The following is a 19,248-nucleotide window of genomic DNA, read 5'->3' on the forward strand; positions in this document are numbered from 1 at the left end:
CATATTCTGAATGTGCCAGAAGTGTTATTAATTAAACTATAAAGTAGAAGTAGAACACATTTTTTTGTTATTTAAAATATAAAGCTTGGGCTTCTCTGGTGGCACAGTGGTTGAGAGTCCGCCTGCCGATGCAGGGGACGCGGGTTCGTGCCCCGGTCCGGGAAGATCCCACGTGCTGCGGAGCGGCTGGGCCCGTGAGCCATGGCCGCTGAGCCTACGCGGCCGGAATCTGTGCTCTGCAACGGGAGAGGCCACGACAGTGCGAGGCCCGCGTACCGCAAAAAAATAAAAAATAAAAAATAAAAATAAATAAATAAATAAAATAAAATAAAATAAAATATAAAGCTATTGTTGCTTAAGAGTGTCTTGACAGTCACATTTCCAAAGAGTGCAAGGATATCCTCAAGCAAGGTTACCTACACCAACCACCTCCTACGTTTTGAACATACAAATACAACAACGCAAATTTCCCTAGCAGGGAATCTACGGGGTCCTAAAGGGACTCCTCTGCTTAGGATTCCATTGTGAGGAATTCTTCCAAGCCCTCCCCCTACCCAATGGAAGAATACTGAGATAGTCCCAACTCCTGGCACAAGTCCATGCTCTATAGATGTCTACTGATCTAACAAATCTATGAGAATGCATATTCTCAATATTAGAGGGCATGTGAATTAAACAGCTAAAGCAGGACCATCTCAATAGAACCCATGTGAAATTCTTGATCCAATTTGGCAAAATCAAAGGCGAATCTGTGGATAGCCTGCTCAGCTGACAGACACTGGCACAGGTCTTTGTTTCCATGACAACGATCAACAATGGGCACCGCACAATAAAATAATGGGATTAGGTTCAATTTCCTCCACCTGAAAGTATACCAGAGGCATCAATACACGATATTCTTAGGTCCGTCCTTTTCCTATATGGTTTAATCACTGTTGCCAAATGCAAAAAAAAAAAAAAAAAAAAAAAGTTTAATAAATAGACATACTTTTAAAATACACAGTGGCTAAGTCTACCAATTCGCCATGATTTAAACAAAGGAGAAGAGGAATTTTTGCTATAAAAGAAAATGATGTTCCCAACCAAAAAAATGGCCAACACGTCCTTTATTCCTTTCCCAGCACACCAATCCCAGAAAAGGCCTGAGAAATACATAATTTTATTTTTTCCCAGGGCTATATCATCAACCAGTGACAAAAATGAATATTCTATTGCTTCTCCGTATGCCACTTATTTCTAGAGCTTATTATTTTCTTTCCCGATTTGGAGCTATGATCCAGAGATTTTAAAAGCCCCTGATGATGAGCTCCCGGGCACTGTGTGGCTGTCTGCAAAGTCACGTCTGCCCTACGTGGTGTGCAGTCATGGGCAGCGGACAGAGGAATTAAGCGGGCTACATCTCCCCGGTCTCTTAGCCTCCCAGGCTGCACTGTAAGAGAACCACTCCAATTCTGATTACTAGGTGATCACTGCACACCAGTTTCCCCCTCCACTGTAGTTCTCAACAGCTGAGTCTGTGATACATAAGACTCTTGGCCACTAAATTCCTAGATACACTAGCTAGAAATTATTTTCAAAAGTTGTGCCTCCATTTCCTGCACACATTAAAAACTTCCCCGTGTTTTTCTGGACATCTTCCATGTTGAGAATTTTCTCATGCATAGGGACTCTGCCTGACAAGAGCTGGAGATCTAAAACCAACTCTCGCTTAGTGACTTGCAATCCTCCCCATGGAAGATATCCAGAAGGACCATGAGGAGAATATTACATTTGTGTGGCCTATCGAGGGGAGCATGCAGACAACTTCCAACAGCATGCACATGGACTCTGCGGCAACCGTGTACGGTGACTAAGCCCTTCATCAGGATCAGCATTTCCATGGTTATCGTTCAGCCCTCCCTGAATCTTTTAACTTTCACTTATTCTCCAAACAAGAAGTCATCCATCGTTACAGGAAGTCATCCATCGTTACAGGAAGTCATCCACTGTCCACACACAGGCGGCCCACTGAGGCCAGATCACAGGGGGCACACTCTTCATGCTAATGGACTGGCTGCTATCCAGGACTCTGTTGATGGCAATCATACCTTGCCGTCTGATGTTAATACTGACGTTGAGAAGACGCAAGTAAAACTGCTAAGTCAGCTAAAATTCATGTTTAAGTCCATCTGCTGAGTAACAGCCTTTGGATCCTGATGTTCCATTCATACTGTCCGGTCACCTGATCCGTGCTTCCCCAACTTCAATATGAATGTGGATCGTGTCAGGATCTTGTTGAAATGCAGGTTCTGAGTCAGCAGTAGGTCTAGGGTGGGGCCTGAGCGTCTGCATTTCTACAAGCTCTCCAGAGGCATTACTGCTGCTATCTTCGGACTCCTCTTGATAACAAGGTTTTAAAGAACACGGGTGGAATATATACCTGAGCATACAGGACTTTCTATAACTTATTTTGTTGTATAACTAGTTACCAGTTCCCATAGTATTACTATGAAAAAGCATCAGGGGTAAAATGTGTCTCCCTTTTTTTTTTTTTTTTTTCAAGATAATGCTTACCTTGAATTGTTTTCTTCCTAAGAGACTTTTTTTTTAATAAAATATTGATTTTATCTTACTACCTGCCTAGATAAGTTTAGTTTTTGGTTTTCCAAGTAGAGAAAAAGAAAGATCTCTCAAAGAGACCCTCCTAGTCCTACATTTATGTGATTCTACTTATCAGAATTTGAGCCACAAGTTAAAATCAAGAAACATCATTTAATAAATATTAAGCATCTAATAAGCACAGCCAAGAATATAGAAGTCCATACCGTACTGTCTTCTTTCTGCAGGACGTTCTGGTCTTACACAAGTTCACAAAGTTATAACACAAGCAGACAATGATTAGGCACAGAAAGAGAATTACCTGGTGTTTCTCCCTCAGAGAGAGACTTGTAAAGCATCATGGAGATTAAGCTCCAAATGACCTAAAAAGCCTAACTTATCTGGTATTTATGAAACAATACTAGACTTATTTAATCAGACAGGTTTTGAAATGCGCTAATAATTTTTTTCCATGAAGATTCCCAGCAGAGCGAAGGAATTCTGAGACACTTTTAACCTCCAATAACCGATTACATTGACTAACGTCTCAAGAGTCGCTGCTCCACATGATATCTGGCTCTCAGTCTGCCTTTAGAACTCTACAACCCAGCCGTCAGTCAGAACTCAGCCAGGAGGTGGCCCGCTGATGAGTTACTAGAGAAGAAAGCACGCTGGACCACTTGCCTTCCAAGGATCTTACGCTGGGCAGTAAAATAACACAATTAGAGACGGAATGACTTAATAATCTCAAGACATTTCCCACATGAATGTACACAGTAGCATGTGAGATTACAAGCAAGAAACCAAATTGTAGTCAGAGTAGGATCCGAATTTTTTTTTTTTTTTAAGATAAAAGCAAAAAATAGGCCAAAATATTAACAAGAGCCATCTCGTCAATGAGACTGTAGGTCATTTTAATTTATCTTAATATTTTCTCACTTGCTCCAAAATTCTTTACAACAATTATACATTAATCTTACCATGGAAAAAGCCCATTAGAACATAAATCTCCCATCTGTCCTTTTGTTTCTATGGCATGTTGTTTACAACATAGTTCAGGTATAAAGTTGGATTTTAAAATTTCTATTTAATTTCTGCAACTACCTTCTTTCATTTAATTCAGTTGCAAGGGTTTAAACTAATCAGAAAAATTTGCTGCAACATACTGTACTCAGCATCACAAACGCCCTTGAACACTGCAGGTTTGCGTCTGCAACCATTGGGCCAGGTGCTCTTCATGCCGATCTCTTATTGGCCTAGCACCAATTTTTTTTTGCGGTACGCGGGCCTCTCACTGCTGTGGCCTCTCCCGTTGCGGAGCACAGGCTCCGGACGCGCAGGCCTAGCAGCCACGGCTCACGGGCCCAGCCGCTCCGCGGCATGTGGGATCTTCCCGGACCGGGGCACGAACCCGCGTCCCCTGCATCGGCAGGCATACTCTCAACCACTGCGCCACCAGGGAAGCCCTATCACCAATTTTTAAATCCATAAAATGTATTAACTAGCTCTCCTCTTTATGCACTGGATGGCAGATGCAATGTCAGGAAGATTGTGAGCAATTCTCCTGACTCAGATGGTGAAAATTCTCAAGCAGAGTATCTATTGTTTCCCCATGGGATAAAAGTTCTTTCAATTGAGGAACTGCTCTAAAATTAGCAGATGAGTTTGGTTTTTTTTTTTTTTTTTTTTATCCTAGAGCCTTTAATGAAGCAGGTGTCTGAGCTAGAAAACAAGCACCATAATGAGCCGCTTACAATCTGCGGTTTCAGGGTAGGGAGTTGAGGGCTACACACAAGCACAGCCCAGGGTGACCCATCAGCTCCTAAACGGCCTTGACCTGTGCTCTGCAGAACACTGGAAGCCATGGGTTAATACCAAAGGCGCAGGTCATGCAAACCGCTCAAAGGTCCAGTCATTTAGCCATTCCATCATTTCTTGAACAAGCCTTTACCAGGTCAGGCCCTAGAGATTCAGAGGCCAATAGGACACCTTCCCCAGCCTCATCCTATGAATTCTGATGGGGGAGGCAGGCACATAATCTGTCAACAGACCAGCATAATCAAAAATTGTGGGGTCATCTACAAAGGACTGAACAGAGCCCCAGGAGAGGGGGCTGTCAGTTCTATACCGGGAAGTCAGGAAATGTTTCACAGAGAGGCCACCTTTGAATTAATCTTGAGAAAGAATCAGCTTCTTGCTTTGCAGAGCTGAGGTGATGATTTCAATGAGATGGACAGACATGTGGCAACTAGCCCATGGCACCGGGCACAGAGAAGGTGTTCAACCAATCAGTAATAATAAGGTTAATATTACTATATTAGTATAGCGGTTTGTGAAAAAGTTACCCATAAGAAATGACTGGTCCAATTAAAGAAGAAAAGTGAAGAAAATAATATGTAGGCTACATTCACAACTGATTGACAATAAATGGAATGACAAAAATATAATCATTAGTTGTTCAGCTACAATACAGACAATGGAAACAACGCAAAATGACCAATTCTACATTGACAGCATTCTACAGCTACGTGTCCTGTACTTTTAGGAAAGCCTGGAACTTGAAGTCAGCAGGGAGAAGGACTAATAGTTATAGAGTACCTGCCATATATCAAGCCAGGACCTTTATGTACATATCTTCTCAATTAACCATCCCACCAACGCTACAAGGTATGATTTTTTATTGCCATTTTAAAGAGAAAACGAGATTCAGAGAGTCTGACTTGCCAAAGGCCACACAGCTAATGCGCGATAAAGTCAGGATTTGATCTTACAAGCATCTCATTTCAATATCCATGCTCTTTTCATTATATCATGGGGCATTTTCATGTGAAAAGACACATTTACAAAGGTAGATATGATTAGTAATTATTAAAGGGTAATTTTAAATAGTGAGTTCCCTCAACACATTTAAAATATGATTGTTTTTCAAAAACAAAAAACAATTTACCCTTAGCTTTTCAAGTATAAGAACTACCAACAGTTAAGTGCCTGCCACTGTGCTAAGTTTGTCACACAGATGGTTTCATTTAATCCTCATGACAACGTATAAAGCAAGCATTATTATCAGTCCCATTACACATATGAGAAAACGAAGGAGTATCAGAGAATTAAAGTTCCCAATGGGAGGGCAGATTTCACTGTGATCAGGGGGAGAGGACAGACTTGACCCCAAGTCTATCAGTTTAAAACCATGTGTTTGAAACTCATCTATAAAAACTAGTGTTTCTCTTCTGTACTACATCACTGCATATATCAATACCTAGGCTTACATTACAACAGATGTAAGCAAATTTCCTCTTTACAAGTAAATTCAATATATAGGATGTTTAAACTTCATCACTTAAGTGGGGGAACTAAGGTTTCCAGGCCTGAATGAGAAACTGGATCAAGCTAGATTTTTCAGACTGAAATCTGAGCTGAGGCCCAGCTGACGTGAAAGTCCAAGTTTGTTCCTCATTCCAACGTGCTCCCTCAGGGCAGAGGAAGCTCACAGGCCAAATCAGGCTCCCAGACTTTGTAAAAGCAGAAGTCAGCTCCAGGAGATGATCCCAAAGCCCCCGACTGGTGAAAGTGCCCCAGCACCTTCAGCCCAGCGGAGGGAGGGTTTCAGCACATCTTCAGTTCAACAGGGGGCCACTGGGGAACTCAGAACTCATTTGACAGCAAAATAGAATTCAATTTCCAGAAAATTGACTTTCGCTGAGACCAATGGAAGCCTTAAAATATACACAACTGCAGGCACCCATAATTAATTACATTGTCAGAGGCGCTAAGACTGGAAGACAAGGACTTAACTTTTCCCGATTTGGGGGAATTAAAAGCTACATTAACCTTTCCCGATTTGGGGGAATTAAAAGCTACATAAGGACAGGTGTAGCTGATAAATCCTGAGTATCAACCAAAGCTATATAACGTAAAATAGCACACTCCATTCTGGGCACTTTAATTGCCGAAGTGAAGTATCATAATGATTCTTAAGCTCCTTTTTCTCTGAAAACAGCTAAGATTTTCCAGCAATTCTGAGCTCTGGCAAATCGTGAGAATGGCTGAACATGTGCTCTGAGCGTCTGCAGGAAATTTTAATTTGACATTTTTAAATGAAAGCTAAATTATTTGTATCAACTGTTTTTTACATACATCAGTTGCAAACAGAACTAAAAGGTGTTACACGCACTTTCACAACATAGATAATACACCAAATCATAATAGTAAAAATCTGTATACCAAGAATAAAGGTTTTAAATATGCTTAAAGAACTTAGAGCTGTCACAGAAGTTTTAAACACACACACACACACACACATCACTGTCACCAACAGCTACAGAAAAATCCTTTTCCAGTCCAACCAAACCCTTTCACATCCTAAATTCCTTCTTTTTCATTCAGAAACCTTTGGTTTTCACATTTTCTATACTCATTAATTGCTACAGCCAAGGTCAGATGTGGTAGCAATAAGTACCACTTCTTTAACTTGCATGGAGAACTATTCTAAGCTCTCTAAACTCAAGTGTGAACCAAATTATTTTTACTTCAGATTAGAATTAGGTATTAAAAGCCAAAAGGAAAAAAACCAAAGGCCATTTTGTGACCTCTGATTGATAAATTCCTATGGATGGTATCACCATTTCCTGCATTCCAATAAACTACCTAAAATAAACGGCTACAATTATTCTGACTCATTTATAAGCATCTTTTGAGCTTTATGTTTGTAACAGATGAGGGGACCAATGATCAAAAGATACTGAGAAGACGTATAACCTGACTAATATATTCACAGCAACTGGGATTTCCTTTACAAAGCAGCTGCTTTAGTCAGAATGTTTGTGTCCCCCAAAACCTCATACGTTGAAACCTAACCCCCAAGGTGACCGTATTAGGAGGGAGGGTGCTTTGGGAGGTGCTTAGGTCATGTGGGTGAAGCTCTCATGAATGGGATTAGTGCCCTTATAAAAGAGACCCCACAAAGCTCCCTAGCCCCTTCTGCCATGTGAGAACACTGCAAAACCAGAAAGTGGGCTCTCATCAGACCAAATATGCTGGCACCTTGATACAGGACTTCCAGCCTGCAGGACTGGAAGAAATCAATTTATTTTGTATATAAGCCACCCAGTCTGTGTTATTTTGTTATTACAGCCCTAATGGACTAAGAGAGCAGCTATGATGGCTGTTCTCAGTTTACCATCTAAATCAGTTTATGAGTACCTTTACTTTAGCTGAGTTAGTCCCAGTGTTTTTCCAAATTACAAAGACAATAAGTTGTTTGCTCACGCTAGCTTGCAGCAGTGGTGGATTTTACAAAGTGCATGACCTATGTGAAACGTCTGTAAGATAAAAATACAATACCCCTGAGTGAGTTTTTCCTCTGATACTAAAGTATATTATTATTTTATATAGATCTTCAACGTCAAAGAGTAGATAAGATGGGATGTGCATACATCTTCTACTTAAAGAGCAATCTAGTTTCTCATGACTTATACTTCAGTTGGGAAATGGGGGATCGTTGGGAAGTGCCTTATCTATGAACTGCACAGTATAAATTGCCTGCTTAGGTACTAAGTGCTCTAAGACTTGCTACTGTTTATGTTTCTAAGCAAGGATCCAGTAATCACAGATGCTGAAGACTAAGCAGTTCAAGACAGCCTGATTAGTTGTTCCAAAAAAGGAATCCGGAGATACACAAGTGTATCTTTTCAGCAAATCTTGTACCTTTTGGGCTTATTTTAATCATTTAAAAATGAGTCACACTCCAAATGACCTCTGGGAGTAGCTTCCTAGTAGGGTGAGTGAATAACCCACAGAACAATTCCAACACCCAGAGCCTGGACTGGGACAAGAGGAAAAGACTCTCACACCCTGCAGAGCCACCCCTGAACATGGAGAAAGGGGATATGATTTTAACCTTCAACTAGAAAATGCCCTCTGTCCGTCCTTGGGGGCCCTTAATCAGTGCCCAGATAAATAATGCATCACTGAAAATAAGATGCGGCAAGAGCCTTGACCTCTTAAGCATGCCGGCAAAAGCGCCTGATCACCTGGTGATCAGAGGCCCCCGACAGGTGTGAGGAGCGGGCAGCAAGGTTTTGGGAACCTTTAACCGAAGCTTCAAGGCCACTGGATAAAGAATGGAGTTGAAATAATTAGAAAAGGTTCACTCACAAACAGCCTGCTCATGAACCACAATGGCCATCCAGGGAAACTGCACGTTCCTGCCAAATGTCTTCTATATGGTGCAGCACTTCCAATATGTTGATTTCCTCATCGCAGTCGAAACACCTCAAGAAAGTGCTGTATAATGACCTCATAGGTTAGGGCTTAAAGCAAAGCCAAGAGGCCGATGAGAGAGGAGGACCAGTGATAAGGGCATGTGGTCCACGTCCTCCAGCCCCCATCTCTGGGTACCATACGTAACAGCCGACACAGGCTTGCACTGTTCCACTGTCAGAAGTCCCAGAGTCACCAGTTTCCTTCCCATGGATACATCTGCAGGCTGCCCAAAGGCAATCTGAAAAGCCATTCCTGCTTGTATAGCTTCCTCTCTACCCATTCATCCAAAGCACTCAAACTATTAATTACTTAAACAATTCTATTTCCTCAATACAAAAAAAATTACCTTTAAAAGCTTTATTGGACTTTGGATTTTAATACAAGGGCTCAGTTATACTATTTTAAAAAAAGAGACAGGCAAGTGATCTTAAGGGTGATGTCCTGTGGACAGCACGTGGACCCTGATGCCACAACGGGCTGGGTAAGATGGTGGCAGCACAGGGTGCCACCCTCCTATGGCAGAGTATCCCGCAACGGGAGGGCTTGGAGGGAAGTGATTTTTTTCTCAGAGGCTTAGCAAGCCTTGGTCACAGCCCAAGGTGTCAAAGAATCCCTCTCACAAATGGCTTATGGGGGCAGATTTCTCTTTTGAACAGAAATGATTCTAAAGACTCCCCGGGTCCATGAGGAAGGAATCAAGCAGAAAGTCTTTATATTCTTTCTACTTCACCATCCAGCTCCTCTGCAGCTTTTCACCATTCCTGCTATGAAGAGAATATGCCACAATCGAGGCAATGCCACGAAGTCGACCTGAATCAGCTCCACGAGAAAACAGCTAAATACAGTAGTCAGCGGGATGCCCGCAGGGGAGAAACTCATGGCAGAAAACCTTCAGATGATATTCCTTGTACAAATTACTGACTCGAAAATTCTTTTTCCGTACATTTGCATCTCTTTGGTGTTTTACTATAATCTGCTGTGTACAGTGGTCATGACCACGAGCTCTGGAGAGAGACTGGTTCAAATTTCAATTCTGCCGTTTATAGCTGTGTGGCCTTGGAGATGTTTTTTTATTAACAAGTTCTGTGTCTTGATAACCTCATCTGTTAGCTGGGGATAATAACTGAGCTGTTAGGATTAAACAAGCTACCACATGCAAAACATTCAGAATAATGCTCAATAAAGCTACGGTCGTTATTACTATAGTTGCAAATTGCTTTCACTTATTTATCAGAATTGCTCCCACAAGCATCCTGTGAAATAGCGGTGATCATTTCATCCACGTTTTTCTTATGAGTATAGTGAGACTCAGTTAAGTGATTTGCTAAAAATGTAAAAAACCTGTGGCTGAGCCAAGATTTGAATCCTGGTCTTTTGACATTAAACCTCGGATTCTTTTCCATTACTCTGCATTATTTACATGTAAACCACAGCAAAAATGAAACCAAGAGGGACCCTGCAGGGCCTTTTGGGGACAGACCCCTGTGTCCCCTGCCTCTTGTTTTTAGAAAAGCTTTAGCCTCCTAGGCCTCCTGCAAGTTCCAAAGGGAATTTAATCAGAGAAGTGAGAAAACACAGAAACAAAGGAAGACAATCAAGCGAGACTAAATAACAACAAAATAACAATAACTTAGCCATAAAACAATGTCACGGATCTTTAGTCCCTCCTCAAGGGCTATAGATAATGACCTGAGCCATATCCTTGAGTTGTTTTGCAGATACTAAAACCCCCATCAGGTTGAAGAAGTTAACTGCATGCTGACCACCAGCACATAGACTTGGAACCAGAAGGTTGTTGATGTTAGTTCTCAAAATACCACCCCGTTACCTCACCACCAACCAATTAGAGGGATGTACATGAGCTGATCATGCACCCTGAGACCTTCTCCCTCACCCTGCCTTTAAAAACACTTCCCTAAAAGCCATGGGGGAGTTCAGATCTTTCGAACATGAGCTGCCCGTTCTCCTTGCTTGGCCCAGCAGTAAGTACTACACCTTCCTTCCCCACAACCTAATGTCAATAGATTGGCTTTGCTTCACATCAGGCAACTGGACCTAAATTTGGTTCATAAACAAAAACAGGCATTATAAAATATAGACACTAGATAAATTCCTAAAAAGACAAAAACCACTGACAACATCATAGTATCTATTCTAGGAATTCATTCTTGGAATAAACAAATGATCAGTTGATGGCAATTTAGCTTACATAATTCAAGCCAATTTTTTTATTCAGTGTGTAGCAACTTGGAACCCCAAAATTCTGAAGCAAGGTGGGAGGAGGAACATTTATCAATGCATATTCTTTGTTGTAAATTTTACTTTTTATGAAAACACGTAAAGTCCCACCTTGAGAAAAATCACAAAAACGTAGAACTACAAGGTGGTTGAGTAGTTCATTACAAAGGGAACCACTGAAGGGCTTAAGTGTTTAAATGCCAACCTTGCCATCTTATTGTTGCTGCGATTCACGAGGCAGCCATGGACTTTTTCATCACTGATATATTGGTGACATTCAGGCTACACCCTCTAAGATCTAAAAGACTGGAAATTTCCTCACTAAGAATCCTTATCCATGTGACACTTAGGGGAAGTTTTATGAGACAAGCAGAAGGTAGGTGGCTATAAATGAACTGGCAGATCTTCCTTTTTCTCCTAATGAATTTTATAATTTAGAGCATTTGAATGGATCCCTAGGGGAGGAATTCATCCCTATTTTTTTCATTACTGACACTCTCTAGTATTTGCATCTATTTCTAATTCATAAACTCTGCATGTGTTAGCCTTCAAGAACTTGGATGAGTCTTCTATTTAATAAGATCAATCTTTTAACTTATGAATCTAATTTTGATTTTTAATATGTACTCTATATACAAATCATTCAAATTATCCCTCAAAATAATTTCTAAAAAGCAAGTGGACAGATCCATGTTAAAAACAAAATTTCAAACAAAGACAGTGTACTAAAAACTATAATCTGAAACAAAAAGACACTGGTAAACTCTGAATGACCAGCAAATTTCTCCGTCCATATATCAGTGTTCTTTTATTCAGCTCACCATCAGGGTTCTGTCCAATCTTTGCAAAAGTCCACACAAGACTTCCTTTAAGTTCCTCTGAGCAATGCACATTAAAATGTCCACTCACCCAAACTGACTGATGTACATTCCACAGCAAAGGAAAACCTTTTCATTGTAATTCTGAAATTACGTTTTCGATACGAGGTGTATAATATCCTAGAAATATGCCTCTTAAAAGCCACCCGGATGGAAATGTTTCATTCCTTAGATATGTACATAAAAATCTATAAAATGTAAATAATCTCACTAGTGAACATTACTGAGACATAAAGCTAAGAAATATTATTCAGGTCAAAGAAAGGACTCAGATTTTTCTCTACTGGTCAGAGTCTACCTCTATACCTCGGTCCTGCTCAAGGTGATAAGACATTACTATAAAAACAAAATGAAAACAGATGGCTGAAAAAGGCACCATTATGTTAAACAATTAATGACCGGAAAAGTAGAAATCTCTGAGTAATCATTTAAGCTTCACAGGTCTATATTCGTACTTGATTTCAGTGGTTAATCCTGTGCTAACTCTATCCTTGAACTGGTTTGAGGGCAACAGCTATGTATGCATTGACTAAACGACCCAAGTCCCTCAACATCAGTAAAACGTACGTTTCAGGTCCCCAACCATATGCTGCACAGACCCCCCAACCCTCTGGTTCTTGCCCGTAAAGTCAAGGTCACAGCGCGATACCTCCCTTACCTGCTTCCCATCCAGGGTGTAGAGGCGTTTCACCACTCCCGAGTCCAGCTTGATGGCATCGGTGATGTCAGTGAGAACCTGCTCAAAGGAGTGAGCCGTCTTCTTGTTCAGCAGAATCCTGACAGCTTTCCGCGGCTTCACCCCACTTCTGATGATGGTGACCAGCTTGGGCCGAATGAAATCCTTATTCTCCCGCACCTCCGAAGGGCTCCCTTTGGCGGTGGCCAGCGAGGACACCGCCCGCGAAGCAGAGGTGGTCTTGACGTTCACGGACCAGTTGGGGTTCACGTTTTTGGTGTACTCCAGCTTCTTGAAGGGCTCTATTGAGCCACACACATAACTCTCTCCTAAGGAGGAGAGAAGCATATTTAAATTTACACTCAGGTAAATTCAATTCCTTTTTCCTACTCTCTGAATTTTCCTTTTCTACTTAGAAGCAAGCGCTCCTCGTGACTTTTTAAACAATGGGGGTATGATTAATAATTAATGAAAAAGAAGTTTGCCTTCTTGTTTTAAAAATTTCTATCGGAGTACAGCTGATTTCCAGATTTTTGACTTCTTATCTGGCTCTGCCGGCAACAGATTGGTATTCTGGGGGAAAGAACAATCATCATTCTTCCCTTTCTTCATCTTCAGTTTGGTGATAGAAATCTCGATATTGAATAGCCCTCAGAGAGATATGAAATTGAATTCAAAATAGAAACTATTGGGGGGGATTTAGTTATATTTATATTTTCAGAAAACTTCAAAATCGGAGGCACCTACATTTGCCACCTGAGATAATTTAAAAACTGAAAATGGATCAGAAAACAGCTTCTAAAAATAGTTGTGTAATTTTTTTTGATGGGAGTGTTTGCTTAACATTTTGTAGTCAAGTAAAATTCTAAAAAGAAGCAGAATAACTCCTTTCCTTTTCTTCCATCTTCACAGGGCCAAGCACAGTGATTCACACACACGTCATACTTGTTTACAGACAAAAAGGTTTGAGAGTCGTCAACTTACAAACTTCATAAACTGATTTTAAAATAAGCATAACTATATAAGATGAAAAAGAGCTGAGGATCTAATGTCCAGCATGGTGACTACAGTTGATAACACTGTATATTTGATATATATTTCAACACAGTATAACTGAAATTCGCTAAGAGAATAGAACTTGAATGTTCTCACTAAAGAAGAAAAGGAAAAAAAAGAAAAATATTTGAGTTGACGAATGTGTCAGCTAGATAAGAGGAATCCTTCATATATATACGTAAAATCGTCATGAGGTACACTTTATATATCTTACAATTTTATTTGTCAAATATAATCCAATAAAGCTGAAAAAAAGGAAATAAATATACGAAATTATATTTTTTATTAAAAATGATTCCTTAACAGAGAATCACTTAATGAAGATACTCAAACTATTTTTTTTTTTTGCAGGGCCTTCTACTGCCTTGTTCTCTGATATATGCCCAGCACACAGGAGAGGTGACCAGTGCCTGGCACCTCGGGGTACCCAATGTTTGTCTACTGAATAAAAGAATTACGGATACTCAGACTGTTAAATAGATATGTATCACATAAAAAAGAAGGTAACACACGTACCATTAGTCATTATAAAATGATTAATCCTGCATATACATTTCATAAACTTAGGTCAAAGCATTTTGAAATTAAAGATCTCATAATGGCTATTTTTCTGTGTTAGTAAGTCTTTATAACTGGGAATAGGTAAAAATGCTAAAAAGCCTTCATAATTTCAGGTAAAGTAACCGAGGACTAATCCTACACAGCCCATTTACTTTTATCTAAATCCTTGTCCTATTTTTAAATTAACAGTGCAAATATCCAAGGCCATGGAATAGGTATTCACATAAAAGTAACTGAACCAGGGTTTCAAAAATAGAAAAGCACAATTATACATGTTATCAAACATTTACTTTGCCAATGTTTTTAAAACATATTCCAATGTGTGTTTATGCATTACGTCTCACTAGAAGTGGTACAAATAGTAAGACTAGGGGACGTTTACCAGTTTAGTAAACCCCCTTTCTAGTCACTTAGCAGTTACTACTGGTCCCAACTATGCTTTTCTCAAGTTCTATGTGGATATCAACAACACATCCATGGGGGCTGGTGTGTTGAGCGGTGCTTCTGAAGCCTTTCTGAAGACGGTGTCAATGTCATGGTGGGAAGGGAACTAGAACTCTGGGCTCAAGACCTGGCCTCTCAGCGTGTGACTTGGGCACGTCCCCTACTCTTCTCAGCGGTAGTTTATTCACCTGTCAGATGAAGGCTATGCCAGTGGCCACTATCATCTCACCAGTTTTTTGTGACCATCAAATTAGATAGAAAAGGTCAAAGTGATCTCAAATGCAAAACTGCTACAACAAGGGAAAATCACCAGAGGATGCACTGCACTAATTGTGCCGTAAACAGGTATTATGCTGTAAAGTGTTCACTGTTTCTGTGGTTACCAGTAGACCACAGATCCACTCAACTTGGGATCCATCACAGTGTGAGGATGTCCCAAGCTTCCCCCAACAAGACACACAGGCCTTAGCTGACAAAACCAGACTTTGTCAGAATTCTGTGCTCATTGGAGATATGCCACTGTCTGATTATTTGGAAGTTTATGTACTAAAATAATAACTTAAAACAAAAACATGGAGTGGTTTACACTTCAAAAAGGAAAATTTTTAACTTGAGGAATAAAAAGTAATTTTTAAAGGGAGGAATTTTCAAGTATTCATATAACAGTATGGAATGGGTTTGTTGAAAGAGAAAATAAACACTTTTTTTTTTTTTTTTTTTAACATCTTCTTAGACAAAGCACACTGAAAATTTCTGAAAGCATGGCAACTTTGAGAAGATGATGCGGGCTTGGTTCTAGCAGCAGCAGTGAGAGGAAACTTGTGTTTTATCAGTGCTATCACTTGGAAACTTCTCTGCCTCGTTTATCGAATTCAAAGACTGGAATAAAATCTTGGGCAAGGGTGTGAGACTCCCAACAACGATGATATTGTGTTAAGAGGAAAGTGACACTGAAGTGGGAGAAAGGAGTGGCCAGCAAATCCAAGATCACACACCATCCAGTGCTGTCATTTAGAATCTAGTACACTATTCAGGAATTCAGGAAAAGCCAAGACGGGTTTCCATATGTTAATAAGCTTCTATTAAGGTGTAAAAATATATTTGCATTACATCTACTGGACCCTCATTTTGACTACTTTTATTTTAATCATAATTCCGAACTTCTTCCCATCACAAGAGACGCAGCCTCTGTCATAACGCAGTTAAAGTTGATTGTGTTTTCTGATCTTGTAAAAATTAGCTTTTTGATTAATGTGTTAGTATCGTTGATAATTGTAAATTAACAAATGTAATTGTTCTGAATGGGAAAAATACATAGCCTTGATTTGGTCAAATGGCTCTGGATAGACAGGGTTTCATCTCTTCCTTAACTGTGCAGAGAGTTAAGAGATAGGTTATATTCTTGATTAGAGAATCATCAATAGGTTTTGTTCAAGACCTGACATGAGGTATGTGTGTTAAAGGCCATTCAAAAATAGCAAGATATTGGGGTGTATGCATCATTTCCAATCATGGTTTTCCCCGAATATATGCCCAGAAGTGGGATGCACACACCCCAATGTTCACTGCAGCACTATTTAGAATAGCCAAGACATGGAAGCAACCTAAATGTCCAACAACAGAGGAATGGATAAAGAGGAAGTGGTATATTTATGTAATGAAATATTACTCAGCCATAAAAAAAGAATGATAATGTCATTTGTAGCAACATGGATGGGCCTAGAGATTATCACAGCAAGTAAGCCAGACAAAGACAAATATGATATCACTTATATGCGGAATCTAAAAAAAAATGATACAGATGAACTTATATACAAAACAGAAATAAACCCACAGACATAAAAAACAAGCCTACAGTTACCAAAGGGGAAAGGGGTTGGGAGGGATCAATTAGGACCTTGAGATTAACATATAAACACTGCTATACATAAAACAGATAACCAACAAGGACCTAGTGTATAGCACAGAGAACTACACTCCATATTCTGTAATAGCCTATAAGGGAAAAGAATCGGAAAAAGAATAGGTATATATGTATGTATATATATGTATGTATAACTGAATCACTTTCCTGTACACCTGAAACTAACACAAAATTGCAAATCAACTATATTTCAATTTTAAAAATAAATTAATTTAATAGCAAGGTAAAGAGTAAAACTTCTCATTACCGTAACATGCTTCCTCTACACACTAAGCCATCCCAGAGTTTCTTGGTATAATTTCTACTACCACAGTGAAATACAAGTTAATTTATCTAAATCAAAGTATATATGAGCAAAATAGCCCAAAACGTGCTTTGAAACTTTTGGATTATTTACTACAGGTGAAATTAGACAAGGACGGCAAGATGGCAAAGATCACAGATGGTTTAAAGGAAACGGCATAAAAATCTATTTGGAGGTGGAGCTGGAAATTACTAAACATAATGACTTGCTCATTGGTTATCACACTGTCAGTTTTGTTCTAGTTTATGAGAGCCAAAACTTTTTATGTTAAGACTGACCCTTAATTTGAAATGTAATACTCTAGGTACCTAAGATGCCCCAACAAATAGCAGGAACTGCAGAAGCAGCATCTGTCTGAATTGCTGTGGCATTTACAAAAGCCAAAAAACTAATACTTGCTGTGAAGCAAAGAGAGAAAGAAAACAACAGTTAAAACAAAGCAAAAACAAACAAAAAGAAGGTAAAAAAATGAAGCATGAAATTATGTCTGGATCCAAACAATACCTCCCGAAATATCAGAATATAGTAACTTTTCCCTGAAAGGCTTAAGTATTTGGGGGGCTTTTGAAAATACAATAATTTCGGTGTAAGCATATTAGATTATTTTAGAGGTACCGAAGAGTCCTTGTTTTTTTCCCAAAAAATCACATATGCATTTTTCAATTATTAGATTTTCTGTTATTCTTTAAAGTATGGAAATAAATTTTCTCTAACAAAGTTTATTAGTAAAAAATTCTGCAAAGTTAATGTTACTTGGCCACAGGCTCCCATTAAGAAACTAGAGAATTTGCACATAAAAGAAATTCTCTTAGTCACTCTGGAGAACTTCCAGTAATATGGTACCGTTCCCTGGGTGACCAGGCCTGTGGAGTCAGCTAGGAAGGTATTCCTACACAAGATCTCATATTAGAACACACTAGAAGTCTGCACTGTCTTTCCTCATTGCTAGAGGTTTTTCATTGGCTAAGGGTTGAGACATGTAAATTCCAGCTGTGACATCACTTGACCTTGGTCTGAAAATGACCTAATCTCCATTCTTCACATTATTAAAGCTGCTTGCCCACCACCTATAGGATTCCTTTACGTTCCAAATGTGGCATATTCAAAAGTGTCTTAAGTGAGGGCTTTGTGTAGTATATCTTATTTTTCCAGAGTAAAGACTTTCTTATTGAAAACTCTGGAAATTAAAATTTACTATTGTGAGTTACAGTAAAAGCTGGGAAAGATTCAAACATATATTTAAATCTCTGAAACTGAACTGAGTTAAATTACATGAAAGATATTATTTGTGGAATAAAATGTCATAAACTGCCTTCTGGATATTATATTTTATGAGCCTATCTCAGTACACACAGCAACATTTCATAATCTACCTGGAAGGTACTGGTTTAAGAAGACGATTTTGATAGTGCTCTCAAAGGCAAGAAAAAAGATTCCCAAAGGCACTTATGGATCATTCTTCCTTGGAAGTCTTTCATTATATAATAGTACATAAAAATAAGCTTACTGAAAATAAAATGTGAATGTGTATTTTAGGTCTATGGAAAATGTCAACTTCTCAAATTTAAAGCAACAGAAAAATAACATAAAGAAAAAATTGAAGGATCCAATTTTTTTTTTTAATTCAAAACTGATATAATTGAAAACTAAAACTAAAATAAGAAGGGGAAAACAGACTGACGACCTATAATACAACAGTGGGTTAATATAATGTGAAAAGCCTATTATAATTTACAAAAATACAAGGGACTAAAATATGTGACAAAGGATAAAAACAAAATAAAATAGAAATAGAAAATGCCACTAGGGATACTATAAATTGCTATCAACCCTTTTGGAAAGCAACATGGCAGACTGTACTTGGAGCCAGGAAAATATTTATTCTCATTGCTAAAAATATTTCCTAAGTAAATAACAAAGCAACAAATAACAACACTGCAACAAGTACAAAGATAATTAGCCATGAAATCAAAAAATTTTAAGCCACCTCCTAAATTCTCAGTAACGGGTATACCACCTGAAAAGAATCCTAATCCTAATCCTCTGACCTTGTCTCCAAAGAACTTAGAAAGCAAGATGTGTTTATGAAAAGATTCCACCACAAGTGGAGTGATAATTGGTAAATAAGTGGTCCCAGCAATCCTGACTCAGAAGAGAAAAAAAAGTCATTTCCCACTTCCCACTGAGTGATCAATGAAGAAAAAATGGAATTCATGCTGGCCCTGGAAGTGAGGGTCAGATTTTCATTAGCAGAAAAGAGGACAGCATTTCAGATAAAAATAAAACACGAATATGCTCTACTGAACAGTACAGTAAAGGGATAGTC

General features: G+C 39.1%; 1 protein-coding gene across 5 annotated transcripts in view; it reads right to left on the minus strand.

Moving 5' to 3' along the window:
- Nucleotides 1-19,248, minus strand: part of DCLK1 (doublecortin like kinase 1) — a 318,108-nt gene that overhangs the window by 283,799 nt on the left and 15,061 nt on the right. For all 5 annotated transcript variants that reach the window (XM_059042295.2, XM_059042296.2, XM_067016792.1 and 2 more), the window contains exon 3: nucleotides 12,616-12,962. In XM_059042295.2, the coding sequence (XP_058898278.1) occupies nucleotides 12,616-12,962 (347 nt within the window). The remainder of the gene's footprint in view (nucleotides 1-12,615; nucleotides 12,963-19,248) is intronic.

Source organism: Kogia breviceps, chromosome 16 (genome assembly GCF_026419965.1).
Source record: "Kogia breviceps isolate mKogBre1 chromosome 16, mKogBre1 haplotype 1, whole genome shotgun sequence".
NCBI classification, from domain to species: domain Eukaryota; kingdom Metazoa; phylum Chordata; class Mammalia; order Artiodactyla; family Physeteridae; genus Kogia; species Kogia breviceps.